This window comes from Festucalex cinctus, chromosome 1, assembly GCF_051991245.1.
Source record: "Festucalex cinctus isolate MCC-2025b chromosome 1, RoL_Fcin_1.0, whole genome shotgun sequence".
In the NCBI taxonomy this organism is placed as follows: domain Eukaryota; kingdom Metazoa; phylum Chordata; class Actinopteri; order Syngnathiformes; family Syngnathidae; genus Festucalex; species Festucalex cinctus.
Genome location: NC_135411.1, coordinates 15,792,595 through 15,805,357, shown reverse-complemented (window position 1 = coordinate 15,805,357; position 12,763 = coordinate 15,792,595). Strand labels below are relative to the sequence as shown.

General features: G+C 40.0%; 1 protein-coding gene across 3 annotated transcripts in view; it reads right to left on the bottom strand.

Moving 5' to 3' along the window:
- spidr (scaffold protein involved in DNA repair) overlaps positions 1–12,763 on the bottom strand; it is a 52,221-nt gene that overhangs the window by 39,090 nt on the left and 368 nt on the right. For all 3 annotated transcript variants that reach the window (XM_077519284.1, XM_077519273.1, XM_077519292.1), the window contains exons 2-8: positions 12,578–12,727; positions 12,375–12,438; positions 12,115–12,288; positions 11,889–12,019; positions 5,400–5,626; positions 4,918–5,021; positions 1,412–1,601 (exon numbers count right to left, since the gene is read on the bottom strand). In XM_077519284.1, coding sequence (XP_077375410.1) covers positions 1,412–1,601; positions 4,918–5,021; positions 5,400–5,626; positions 11,889–12,019; positions 12,115–12,288; positions 12,375–12,438; positions 12,578–12,727 — 1,040 coding nt within the window. The remainder of the gene's footprint in view (positions 1–1,411; positions 1,602–4,917; positions 5,022–5,399; positions 5,627–11,888; positions 12,020–12,114; positions 12,289–12,374; positions 12,439–12,577; positions 12,728–12,763) is intronic.

Here is a 12,763-nt window from a genome sequence, read left to right as displayed (position 1 = left end):
CATTCCAAAGACATGCATGGCAGGTTAATTGGTCACTCTGAAATGTCCGTAGGTGTGCTTGTGAGTGTGGATGGTTGTTTTGTGTGTGCCCTGCGATTGGCTGGCAACCAGTCCAGGGTGTACCCCGTCTACTGCCCGAAGCCAGCTGGGATAGGCTCCAGCACCCCCGTGACACTTGTGAGGAGCAAGCGGTTAAAACAAATGGATGGATGGATGTTAACTTTCATGTCACTGCCTGGTGTTGACACTGGATGCTAGGGATGTAACAATAACGGCAATATTGTGATATTGGGATCTTAAAACTGCCACAATATATCCTCGTCGTCATGTCATGATATTAAAAGCAGCACATCTGTTATAAAAGTCAGGTTGATTTCCATTTGTAGAGTTCTAGCACCCTCTGGTGTATATTTTTTATTTATTCATTTTTTATTTTTTTAGTGCAGCTCAATTTTCACAAGGAATGTTTTGGCCCTTCTATGTTTAAAATCCACGCTAATGGTCAGATGAAGGGGAACAGAATATGCTTGTGATCCGAGTCAATATGTGGAGGAACTCAATGTGTGCATGCATTAGCATGTAAGTGCCTCAATATTAAGTGTTATTTGAGATTGTAGGTTGTTTATATGAATTGTTGTTAAGGACAAAAGCACAATAATTTTTTATGTTTTTTTTTTTTTTTTTTTGCAATATCATGACCTTTTTTGTATCGCCAACACCCCCACAATATTGTGATAATTATCGCATGGTAACCTTCATGCTTTTAAATCCAGGTTAAAAACTTTGCTTTTTTCAGATACCTTTGATTAGGGACTTTTAAACAACTTTAATTAAGTGTTTTTTATTATTTTAAACTTCCTTATGTTAAATGTTTTAAAGTTTGTTGAATAATGTTTTAAGACTGTTATTGTATGCTTTTTTTTAGTGAATTTTGTAACCTATTTTCATTTATTTTTCATCCTCTGAATGTTTACTGTTTCTTGATGCTTATGTGTTGTCTTTCCTTGGGTAAAGCACATTGAGTTGCCTTGTGTATGAAATGGGCTATACAAATAAACTTGCCTTGCCTTCATATCGTGATATTGTATTGTGATTTTTGGATATCGTTACACTCCTACTGTGCTGACATGTTATGTGCTACTTGAAATGTACATTGAAGAAAAAAAAAGCAGTATGCTATACAAATCCAGCTGGAACGCCTTTATGGGTGAGGCTTTTATTTTAATGTCTTGTTTATTTCTATGCTGGCATGAGTGAACTATTTTGCTGCATTTTGTGTGACCTCCTCTGAACTTGAGCAACAGCAACAACCAGCCCTGTCTTTACCCCTAAATGGAATGGAAACCTATATATTTGTGTCTCTTGTGGCCTTAGTCCTCGGCACTCACTCGAAATGAATACATGCTCTCACCATGGTGGGTGTATGTGGATGATGTCAGCGGGCGTCGGGCTGAGCCGGGCTGCAGTCTCCCTGCAGAGCAACACCAGCACATGGGGCTTGGCGGGACCGGGTGGCGGGTGGTGCTGGCAGCGCACCAGTTGCGCGCCGCACTCCTCCTGAACCTCCAGCACCTCCAGCACCAGCACGCCGGGCCTGTCCGCTGGAGAGCGGAGCAACAACAACACAGATGTTGAGTGTGTGCGTGCCTTTGGCGCTCACGGTCAACTCTCTGAAGGACTCATTAGTGTTAGTTGTGCACTTTTCGATTCTATCGTTCACCGCGGATAACACAGAGGCTGTCACCGTGACTAGCTGATTTTAAAACAGTAGTTTGAGTCCACTGTGACTCACTTCTTTGTTAGTTGAAAGATAATAAACAAGAGGCAATCAAAAAAAAAAAAAAAAAATCCCTCTGAGCGGCCAAATCAAAAAGAAAGCGACTTGGCTCAGCATGCGCACTTTGGGGTGTAAAGTTGATTGCGCTGGATTGTGAAATGGCAGCCTGTCAGCTTGAACACAATACGGCTTTGTGAGTGTTACCGATTCCCTGAGCGTGGCCGGAGGGGGTATTTTAGTGTACTACGCTGAAACAATATGAAAGAGCTCACAAGAGAGCTATTATTAATTATTACATTTTTTAACGTGCAATTGTCAAGACACGGGCTGCATTTCTGCTATGTGTATCAACTCCCACATGGCAAACACGTCAGAATAATAATAACTAACCTCCAGTGAGTCGCAACAAAAGAATTGGGTCAGGAGGTAATAATGGTGCAGAGAATTTAAGGCAAGGCACTTCATTTAAATATTGCCAGGCTTACATAAATTGATCAAAACATTATGTAGAATTGACACTGTTAGTGACATATTAATTAAACGTTTAGTGTTGTGGTTTTAGTTTGCAGAAATGTCGTGCTGCACAGCATTACATTCCCTGGTGTTCCTTATACTCTTTGATGCCATCAATAAGTATATAAAGCACCAAAATCTTAGAAACAGGTTGAAGTATGGTACAGGGTAAGGAGCAATATTGGTAAACTCTGTTAAATCTCATTCGACGACGCTTGTGCACCCGCTGTGCTAAACTAATCTAAGTCACCGAATGCCCCATTTTTTTTCCACTATCAACTGTCAAGCATGAGCTATTGTTGTAGACGGCGAAAGGTAATTTGGTACACCGCGGAAAGGAAAACAAATAGTAGGTAGACAGTTTCCTGCATGGAACCTATAGCGAGTTCAGAGTTCAAAGCATACTTCCTCAGCGTGGCCTCTCTAGACACTCACTTTTATTAAAAAAAAAATAAATAAATCCCAGATTTTACAAAGTTAGATAAAGTGTAAAAATGATTCATGCTGGAGTAATGGCTGTCAATTTTATTAGAAGTTTTGAACCTACCGGCTGATGGATGGATAAAAAAGTAGGAAAAATAACCTGATCTCAACTCATTCACTCCCAGACATTTTCACTGAAGTAATCCCCTTCGCTCCCGGATTTTTACTGGAATTTGACTAATTTTGCAAGGCCCACAGAATATTGTGTCCTATTGCTATAAAAACATGGAACTTACCAAAAGAAAGAACTATTTCTATATATTTCCGTTTTGCAGCAATTAGTACTAGAATATAACTACATTTAATCATTATTCACAAATCTATTTAAAATAGTGGGGGAAAGAGCCTTTTGCAAAATGGCGCTCTTTGATTTTTTTATACTTTGCTGCCACCTGCTGGCCGCTTTTGCAATTACCACTGCTTCAAGCATTCTCTTCAGAGGCTGCATCAAATCCTTCTGTATGCTATAGCATTAAAAAAAAAAAAAAAAAAAAAGTATAAATATGTTGTTGGGAGCATGGCAATATTTTAAATAGAATATATTTATACGTTTTTGGGAGCAAATGAGTTATAGTCTATTTTTCATCTACCTTTTACAGAAGCCAGCAAAGATATGATATCACCGTGTCACCTGCATCCCGCAATTAGATAAGATGGCGTGAGTGCTGGTTTCTGCAAAACTGCTGTATTTAAAGGCAAAAGCCCCATTGCATAGTAAGTCAAAGCCATTTTTATTCAAACCGACTTGTGACGATTCAGGCTTTGGCGGTAGTAGCAGAGGCTGGATAGTGGCTGTGTGAATAGTGAAAAGTCAGGATGAATTTGTGAAGTTAAAGGGATACTTGACTCATTTAGCCATTTCCAGCAGTAAAAAGTAAATATCCATCCATTCATTTTCTTGACCGCTCATTCCTCACAAGGGTCGCGGGGGGTGCTGGAGCCTATCTCAGCTGGCTTTGGGCAGCAGGCAGGGTACACCCTGGACTAGTTGCCAGCCAATAGCAGTAACAAGTACATATTTTGTCTCAAATTAACTTGATAACTTAATTATTTAAAAACATTTTTTAAAGGTATTTTGTCACATACTGTCAACTGAAGATAACATCAACTGTGCTCAGGAAACAACCAATCATGGCGCACCTGTTTTCTGGGATCGGTCATGTGACATTTACAAACTGAGCCATGAATGATCGTTACCCATTTCCTGAGCATGTGCGACGTCATCTTCAGTCAACAGTAGGCAAAATGTGTTTAATTTTTTTTTAAAGGTAATAAATGTACATGAAAAATAATGAAGTTATCACATGAATTACAGACAAAGTATTATCTTTTTACTGTTGAAACTGGCTTAATAAAAGTATCCTTTAATTAAAGACCGGAAACTACTCCCATGCTGTTGTGTTTAAAACCATTGTTCTTATCAAGTGGGTCGTACCGGAACCAAACGTGTTTTTCCCTGTGCTTTTGTTGTTCTGTGTGAAATGTACCAGCTGAGAATGGGGTGTCAACAGTTTTTTCATGTCCAAGTAATAATTTTCCCGTGTTTCTGTTCTGCATGGCAGGTATCAATATCAAATGGGGGGTGGCAAAGTTGAGTTGCAAATTTCCTGGCTTTCGGCAGTAGTAATAGAAGCATAACAGGCGGGACAATGGCTGTGTGAAAGGGACTTGTGGAAATCTAGGATGGGGGTGTCAAATTTAACACCAGGCACTCCATTCTCCCATACCGTGTTGAAAGTAAGTGCTGACGTCAGGCAATTTTTGCTCATTAAAGTAGTCCAGGTTCTATGTCATTGTTCTGCGTGAAAGGCACTGACACATTTCCCGACTTTTGGAGGTAGTATCAAAAGATAAAATGGCAGTGGTATGGAGGATGTGTGAAAGGGAATAAGAGGCGGTGTTAATAGAAACTCTCTCATCCCAGCCTGCTGACATCATGCATTTAATTGTCTGTTTGAGGGATACCATGTCACAGTGTGAAATTGAACACAGCTGAGCTGCTGTAATATCAATTATTTGCTGCATTCTGTGTAAAAAGGCAAAGGTGGCCTATTGTAACTTATGACAGCTCAACAGTCGTGTTACATTTCCACAGTTCTCAAACTGTGCCTAAAAGGCTCGAGCGTGAAAGGGGTTTTCGGCACCTTTGGTTTCTGTCCAGTCGTCCAAAGTGGTGCGGTGCCTCCAGAAGCTTATAGCTGACCTCTGCCTGCAGTGAAGTCTATGCAGCCTCTCCGCAAGACCTCCGCTACTCAACATACATACAAACACACACAGATGGTGAAGTGTGATAGGCATACGTGCCATATTTTGTAGTTCAAGAAAATTCTCAGTAAGCCGACAAACCACAGATGAAGATGATCTTAACGATGCCGGTGACATTTAGGCAGGTGTCACTTTCATCAAAATGTGAAAACATTACCTTCGTGTCAACCTGATGTCTTTCACTAACACACTTGGCTTGCACCTTTTATGAAGCCAAAACATCAAACATGCTTGAATGGATCTGGTTGTTGACACAAGTTATTCAAGTAGAAATGCGCTGCCTGCAGGATTCGATGACACCCCACCTGCACAGCGATTCTCCCATCCCTAATTTATAACATTTTAAAAACTTTCTTCTCACCTTTGAAACTTCCTTTTCTTTTTGGCCGAATCTTCGGGGGTCTTAGACTGCCTGTCAAATGGCTTCTTAGGCGTCTGTAGCATAGCCTGAGCATATCGGACCCAGTCGCTGACTGATCTTTTGTTGCCCTCGCCGCTGCCACCTGGAAGAGTCTCGGTGTCCAGTTTGCTGGCAGTCAGTGTGTCACCATCAGTCTCCCCGTCAGAGACATAGCCCGAGATTTCCAACTGCGTTATACATGGGGAAAAGAAAGAATTACTCAACTCAATTGTTGTGTAAATGATCTATTGAAAAAAGGAATAATAAAGTAAACTGGGGAGAGACCGATTATCGGCCGGGTCAGTAATCTGCACCGATATTTTTTTATTTTTTTTTTAAATTCTGACAGCCAATAAGCGATGAAATTTAAAACTGTTAACTTGCTGGAACTATTCAGATTTTCAGTTAGCTTCATAGGAAATGGTGCTCACCCTGGGAACTTTGCACCCTTGGTTATTGTTTGAAATTAAAACAAAGACAAGTTAAATGTTTCATAAACTATAGGAAGATATTTAATTGTTTAGGTATACATTTAACATTTTAAGACATGCTGATGACCCTGGGAGCTACATAAACTCTTTTGTTTGAATTTTTAAACAAGTTGCTTTAAGATAAAATGAGTCAAGACATTTCAACAAATAGTTAGACTTAGCATTTTTTTTTACATTTTGATGATTCGACACAGTAGTTAGCTGATTAACTCATTCACTCCCAGCCATTTTCACAGAAGCAACCCCCTTTGCTCCCAGCTGTTATACTAGATTTTGACTGATTTTACAAGGCCCACAGAATATTGTGTTCTATTGCTATCTAAACATGGAACCTACAAAAAGAAACATTAAGAGTCTTTTCTTTCAACAGGAAAAAAAAAAATAGATTTGTGTCCGTTTCCGTACAGATAGGTTTCCTTGATATTCGCATTCCAGGTGAAAACACTATCAAAAAGAGCTTATTGCAACATAGCCCTGGCTGATCTCACCCACCACCTGCTGGCCATTTTGTGTAGTAACTGACATTGTTTTAAGCCACCTCTTCATGTCAGAAGCTGAACGAAAGCCTTCTGTATGCTCTTGCATTTAAAAAAATACAAAAATAAAAAATCATTAAAAAACGTATAAATACGTTTTTGGGAGTGAATGAGTTAATGGTCTGATTCAGGCCCAAGTGGTTGTCTTCCAAAATGGGTAGCTGTTCGAAGAAAAACAGAAAGTAAACAGGACGACTCAATTAGTTAGCTGATTAATTGAGCTACTGAAAAGAAGGCAAGCAAAAATAAACAGACCAAAATAGCAAGCTGCTTAAATTGGCTGCAGTGAGAAAAGAAATAAACATTCAAGCTGAACTACTTTTAGATGCATAGAGCAAGAAGGGACAGAAAGTTAATGTTCAGTTCTTAATTAGTTAGCAGCTTAACTATAATAAGGGAAAAACACTGAATCCCAGCTAATTTGCTCCCTAAATGGGTACGAAAAACAAAAAGTATACAGTGTGACCTGCCTAAAAAGCTACCTAAAAATGTTACTTTATCGATAACTGAGTATTCATTTTTCCAATTAGCACTCAAGCAGGTATATTTTATGACTCTTTTTAGACTAACACAAAAGTGAAGAGACTTTTTTTTTTTTTTTACTGAATCAATATTGTGTGAAATACGCACTGTAAGGTTGTGGCATGCTGCATAATTCCCAAGCCATTTTATTTTTTCTTTTTTTTTTTTTTTTTTTTTTGCTGCGTCACGACTCATTGCAACTGATGCAATCAAATCTCATGGAAAAAACCACATGCAACCTGAGTTCCTGTCATGTGTAGACAAGACCAGCATACCAAGCTCTCCCATTTGAATCAACTTGACCCTGCTGGGCCGGGTGCCAGGCGACGTCACACAGTAGTTAGCCAGTGAGAGGGAGGGAGAGAGAGAGACAGAGACACAGAGAGAGAGAGAGAGAGAGAGAGAGAGAGAGAGAGAGAGAGAGAGAGAGACACACAGAGAGAGAGAGAGACACAGAGAGAGAGAGAGAGACACAGAGAGAGAGAGAGAGAGAGAGAGACAGAGAGAGAGAGAGAGAGAGTGCGAGAGAGTGAGAGAGAGAGCGAGAGTGAGCGAGAGAGCGAGAGAGAGAGAGCGAGTGCGCGGGAGGAAGAGCGGAACACTGTGTTCCTGGCTCAGAATCAAAAATGCCTTTTAACCCAATGCTGAAAGCATTCTGAGTACACCGCGTGAGAGTCCACGAGCAACTTCATCTGAACAAACAGTAGTAAAAAAAAAGAAAAGAAAAAAAAGATGTTTATAGTCTTGCTCTGACGACGTGGCCCTACTCCAGCCATGTGGGGCGGAGGTTAGTGAACCTTAAAGAGTGGCCGGCTTTAGGAGGTTTGGAGCGAGCGAGCCTCATCTGGGAAGTACTCCTTGAAACACAACACCTCCCCCTCGCAGCTCCTCCTATGTACTTCCAGCGCAAGTACAACAACACAAATCTGGCAAGCTTTGCACCAGTGAGTCAGCCGCGTATTTATCTGGAGTCATAAACTTTGGGGACCTGGACCTGTTCGTCTGGATCCCGTTAGATCCGGTTTGATTTAGGATTGGCCGTGTCCGTGCGAGCTTTCCAGTAAGCACTGGAATTATGTGTGATGCAAACAGCTGCGTTGTGCTCTCGTCTTGGAATCCACACAGAAAGACAATGAAAAACATGAAGAGACCAAACCTTGGGAGTTCAAAGCATCATAGTGACGTCAGCCACTCTTCTAAGAGTTCAGATCTGTGAGCATCTAAAAAGGTTAAAAGGTGATCTGTATGCATGTGTGATGGCAACCATAGAAGTGGAAATGGACCCTATTGTGATGAAATAAAAGGGCGTGGATTTTCAATAGCATAATAAACACTTTATGTGTAATCTTCAAATCTATATCAAAAGAGAAAATTATGTCCAGTAAAAGAGGGGAAAAAAGCCAACTACTTTGCTGCCTAAATGGGTTGCTGTGCGTGGGTGGTGGTGGGGCCTGAGCCTGGTTAAATACATAAATACCGTAGGTTGCTCTCAGAGGAACCCAGCTAGCAAACAGTCAAGAGTGTCAGACCCAACTATTTAGTTGCTTCAATGGGCTGCAGATGGTTTTAGATTAGGGACACAATCTACACATTCAGACCCATCTATTTAAAAGCATGAATGGATTGCTGTCGGAGGAGAACCAGACTGTAACCATTCAGGCCCACCTCATTATCTGCCAAAATGGGCTGCTGAAATCAAGTAAACAAAGCCAACACCCAATTCCATGAGTTGAACACATAAATGGGCTGCGATACGAAAGAAAACAGTTGGGCGGCGGACAAAGAAAATAGTCATAAATTCTCAGTAAGATTCGATGATAGACTGCTGTCAGAAGGGAACCAGATGAAAAACATTCAGACTCAACTAGCTAGTTGCTTACATGGGCTGCTGTGAGAATGGAAGATAACAGAACTGGCAAAATTGGGAACTGCGATCATGGAAATAACGTAAACATCAGACCCTACTAGTTAGGATGCATGTAAAGCGCTTTGGGCACCATACGGTGTCGTTAAAGCGCTACATAAAAACTTAAAAAGTCGTCCATTTACCATTTAAATGGGCTGTAATGAACGGAAACAGATAGCAAGTCTAACTAGCCTAGATTACCTAGCCTAACTAGTTATCTTAAAAAAATAAAAAAATAAAAGGTCTGCTACCATAAACGTGTGGATTTCCAATATCGTATGAGCAATATTTTTTTTATTTATTTTTTTTAAGACAGTGATAGTTTGAGCCTGGAACAAATTATTTCCTAAGGGAAACTTATTTTAAAATTTAGAACCAACGTCACAGGGAAAAAAACAAAACTGTTTGACTTTGGAGGTTCCACTGTATACACAACCTAAATATTTTCACCACTTGTGTGTTACCCTTTCATATTGTTTGTTTTTAACGTTGTATATACTTGTGTATGTAGACGTGTGCACACTTTTCACTGCACTTCCTTCCCTAAAGTTTAAAGTAATGGAATCTCCTGACAGGGGCCTACAAATAAAAAAAAAAAAAGACTTATTGTGAAGCAGGAGATTTAGCAAATGTATTTTCTTCATTCTTGAAGGTCTGTGACCACACACCTCCAGATAGCATGGTCTTTAATGTCACTTGACCCCAGAGAGCTGATAACAGCAAAAAATTAAGTGTGACAAGAGGAAGTAGCCGACTTTGCGGGAGGGATGCTAATCTGTTGATGCGTTTCCTTTCAACAAACTTGAGAACTTCCTCACAAGACTCTACTTTGAAAACTGTCCAGTCCACCAGAATAGCTTGTCCATTATACAGCATTCACTCTTGTATATCCGTGAGCCTAACGAGAAAGTCGTTAACAGAGGGTGAAAAGCAACACCACCAAGGAAGACTTGATGGCAAGTAGCCTTCACAGTTAAAATTCAAAACAACAACCACCACATAACATCACTAATTTGTCCCAATGTGGCACGCCAATTACCTGAAACAACAAAAACCCAGTGTGCGGTCATGAGCTGGTGCATGATGCCACTCCTTGCACATTCCCTCCATGCCAGCCCAGCCTTTCACAAACACTGCACCTGAGAACAAGCAAAGCCTCCAGCACTGGTTTGACGCCGACGACGTATACGTATGGCGCATATAGATGATAAACACACCCCTGGCAATCATAAATCATTTTATGCTGCTTGTAAAATTAACAATTCAGGTGTAAAATGGAAAAAATTGCTGGGGAGAAAGACAAGTTATTAGCTGCCTAAACGGGCTGCTGTCATTGGGGAACCAATCCAATCATTCAGGCCAAACTACTTATCTGCAATCACAGAAGGGAACCACACATTCAGACCCAACTAGTGAATTGTTAAAATGGGCTGCCATAAGAAGGAAAGAAGATGGTGAATTAGCTGCTGAAATGGGCTGATTCAAGACGAGTATCCAAAAGTAAACATTCAGACCCAAATACAGTTGTTCGATGCATTAATGGGATGTAGTCAGACGGGAATCCATTTAGGTCCAGCTAGTCATGTGTATAAATGGGCTGACAGATCACAAATAAATACAATAGTAAACACTTTTTTTTTTTTTGACCTAACTAGTTTGCTGCATAGGAAGTTGACAAAAGTGAACAATATACAGTAGTAAATATTCAGACCCAACGATGGCTGCCTAAATGGGCTGTTGTCAAAAGGGAATAAAATAGTAAACATTTGGACCCAGCTAGTTTCCTACGTGGGCTGTTGACAGAAGGGAACCATAGAGTAAATATTCAGAGTTCAGACCCAATAAGTTGGCTATTATCAGAAAGGAATAAATTATAGATACAATTAGCTAGCTGCATAAATGGACTGTCTTAAGAATGGACAAATATCATAAACATTCAAACCAAACTAGTAAGCTGCTGAAATGGACTGCTGTAATAATCGGGAAAAAAAAAGTTAACATTCAAAAACAAATATTTATATGCATAAATGGGGCACTACAGTAAGGGCACATGATAGAAAACATTCAGTCCCTACTAGTTAGCAGCTAAAATGTGCAGTTGTGGTAACATAAACATTTAGCCCCAACTAGCAAGGTATATAAATGGAACCAGTTCATAAACATTCAGACCCAACTATCTGTCGTCTACATAAATAAACTGCTGTAAGAAGGTAAACAGATGGGAAAGATTAAGGCAGAAAGCTGGTATTTCACTGTCTACATCAACTGTACATGTATCACAATCATTAAAAAAGAAAAAAAGAAGAAAAACACTGTTTTAAATATGTCATCAACAGCACAGCTGGATTCCTTCATCGTCTCATAAAAACCCCCACACAATTTTCTTCACCCTACAAACATTCACTATGCAGGATAAATAGCTGCAGCGAAGAAGCACCGGCCAGCGTTTTATTGCAATTTCAGCTTGTGAACTTTGACAGTCTGGAACATGACCAGAAGATTCAAGAGAGAGAAAAAAAAAGTAAACAGCAGGCGTGGGTTTGATCCTACTGTAGCGTAGGCATGTGAGCAATATGCCACCTAGTGGAAAACTGCTCAATGCATAACCAAAAAAATAAATAAAATGAAAAAAAAAAAATCACTGTGCTTCCATCATCAACAAAAATCATAACTGTTTGAAAAGTCAATTAACTTACCTTATGATACATAAATACTGGACAGAATATACAATAGTACAAATATGCATGCATAAATACTCTGCCAGGAAGACTTGACTTGCAAGCATAAGAAGGTGTACAGCCCCATCTACTGTTCATACATAGCAATGACTTGGAACTATAAATGAGAAGCAGCCGGCATTCACCAGTGTGATCAACACAAAACAACATAAAATCCAATAATATGCCTCTGCTAACCCATTTTTCCTGTTTGTCAGACCAATAAAAAGTAAGTTGTTTTACTTCAAGTTAGTTTGACGTGCAAATGGTTCACTCACATCCCTAGGCTCTACTGGAAGATCTTCGGTTTCCTCATTACTGGAAGGCGACTCGCAGTCTGAGATTTGCTGGCCGCTGTCTTTTTCCACATCCTGCTCCGACCCATCTGATTCTATGACGGCCAGGTCATCTACAGCAGAGACAGACGCAAGGAAGATGTTCGTGATTTAAAAAAAATAAATAAATAAAAATTATCTTTGGTGCTCATAATTATTACTAATGTACCTTCATCAGTGTTAAGAGTATGTAGTGCTTTGGGGTACAACTGAAAGGCGTTCGAGGGTCTCCTTGCGACCTCAGGTTGGTGATGTCGCTGCTCTTGGGTTTCATCATTGTCTGACTGTCCGCTGTCGCTGGAGGAGCTCCACACAATGTCCACCGGGTCCTCATTGCGGTGGTCTGTGGTATTTGAGAGGGGTAGTTGTCATGTTATGGGACAATAGAACGAGTTTACAATTTGTTCCTATGCTTGCATCCCAATATACCTGAAACAGGTGAATTTGCCAATTTTCTTACTACAGACAGTTTTCTTCCTGAAGTCTTCACATCCTGCAACAAAGCACCAAATGTCAACTATAAATCATGAGTGTAATAATTGAATGACTGTAAATATAAATATATATATATATATATATATATATATATATATATATATATATATATATAAATCTGTTTTTCTTTTAACCACCTTTATGAGCGGGTAGTCCAAAAAACTCTCTCCACATTTCTCCCAGCTCCTGACTGTGGCTGAGGACGATGACGAAAGTGCGGATGTTTTTCTCACTCCAATATCATCCGGGAAGAAGACGCACTTTAAATCCCTGGACCACTTTTTACGCTACACAAACACATACACACAAAACGGCAAACAAAT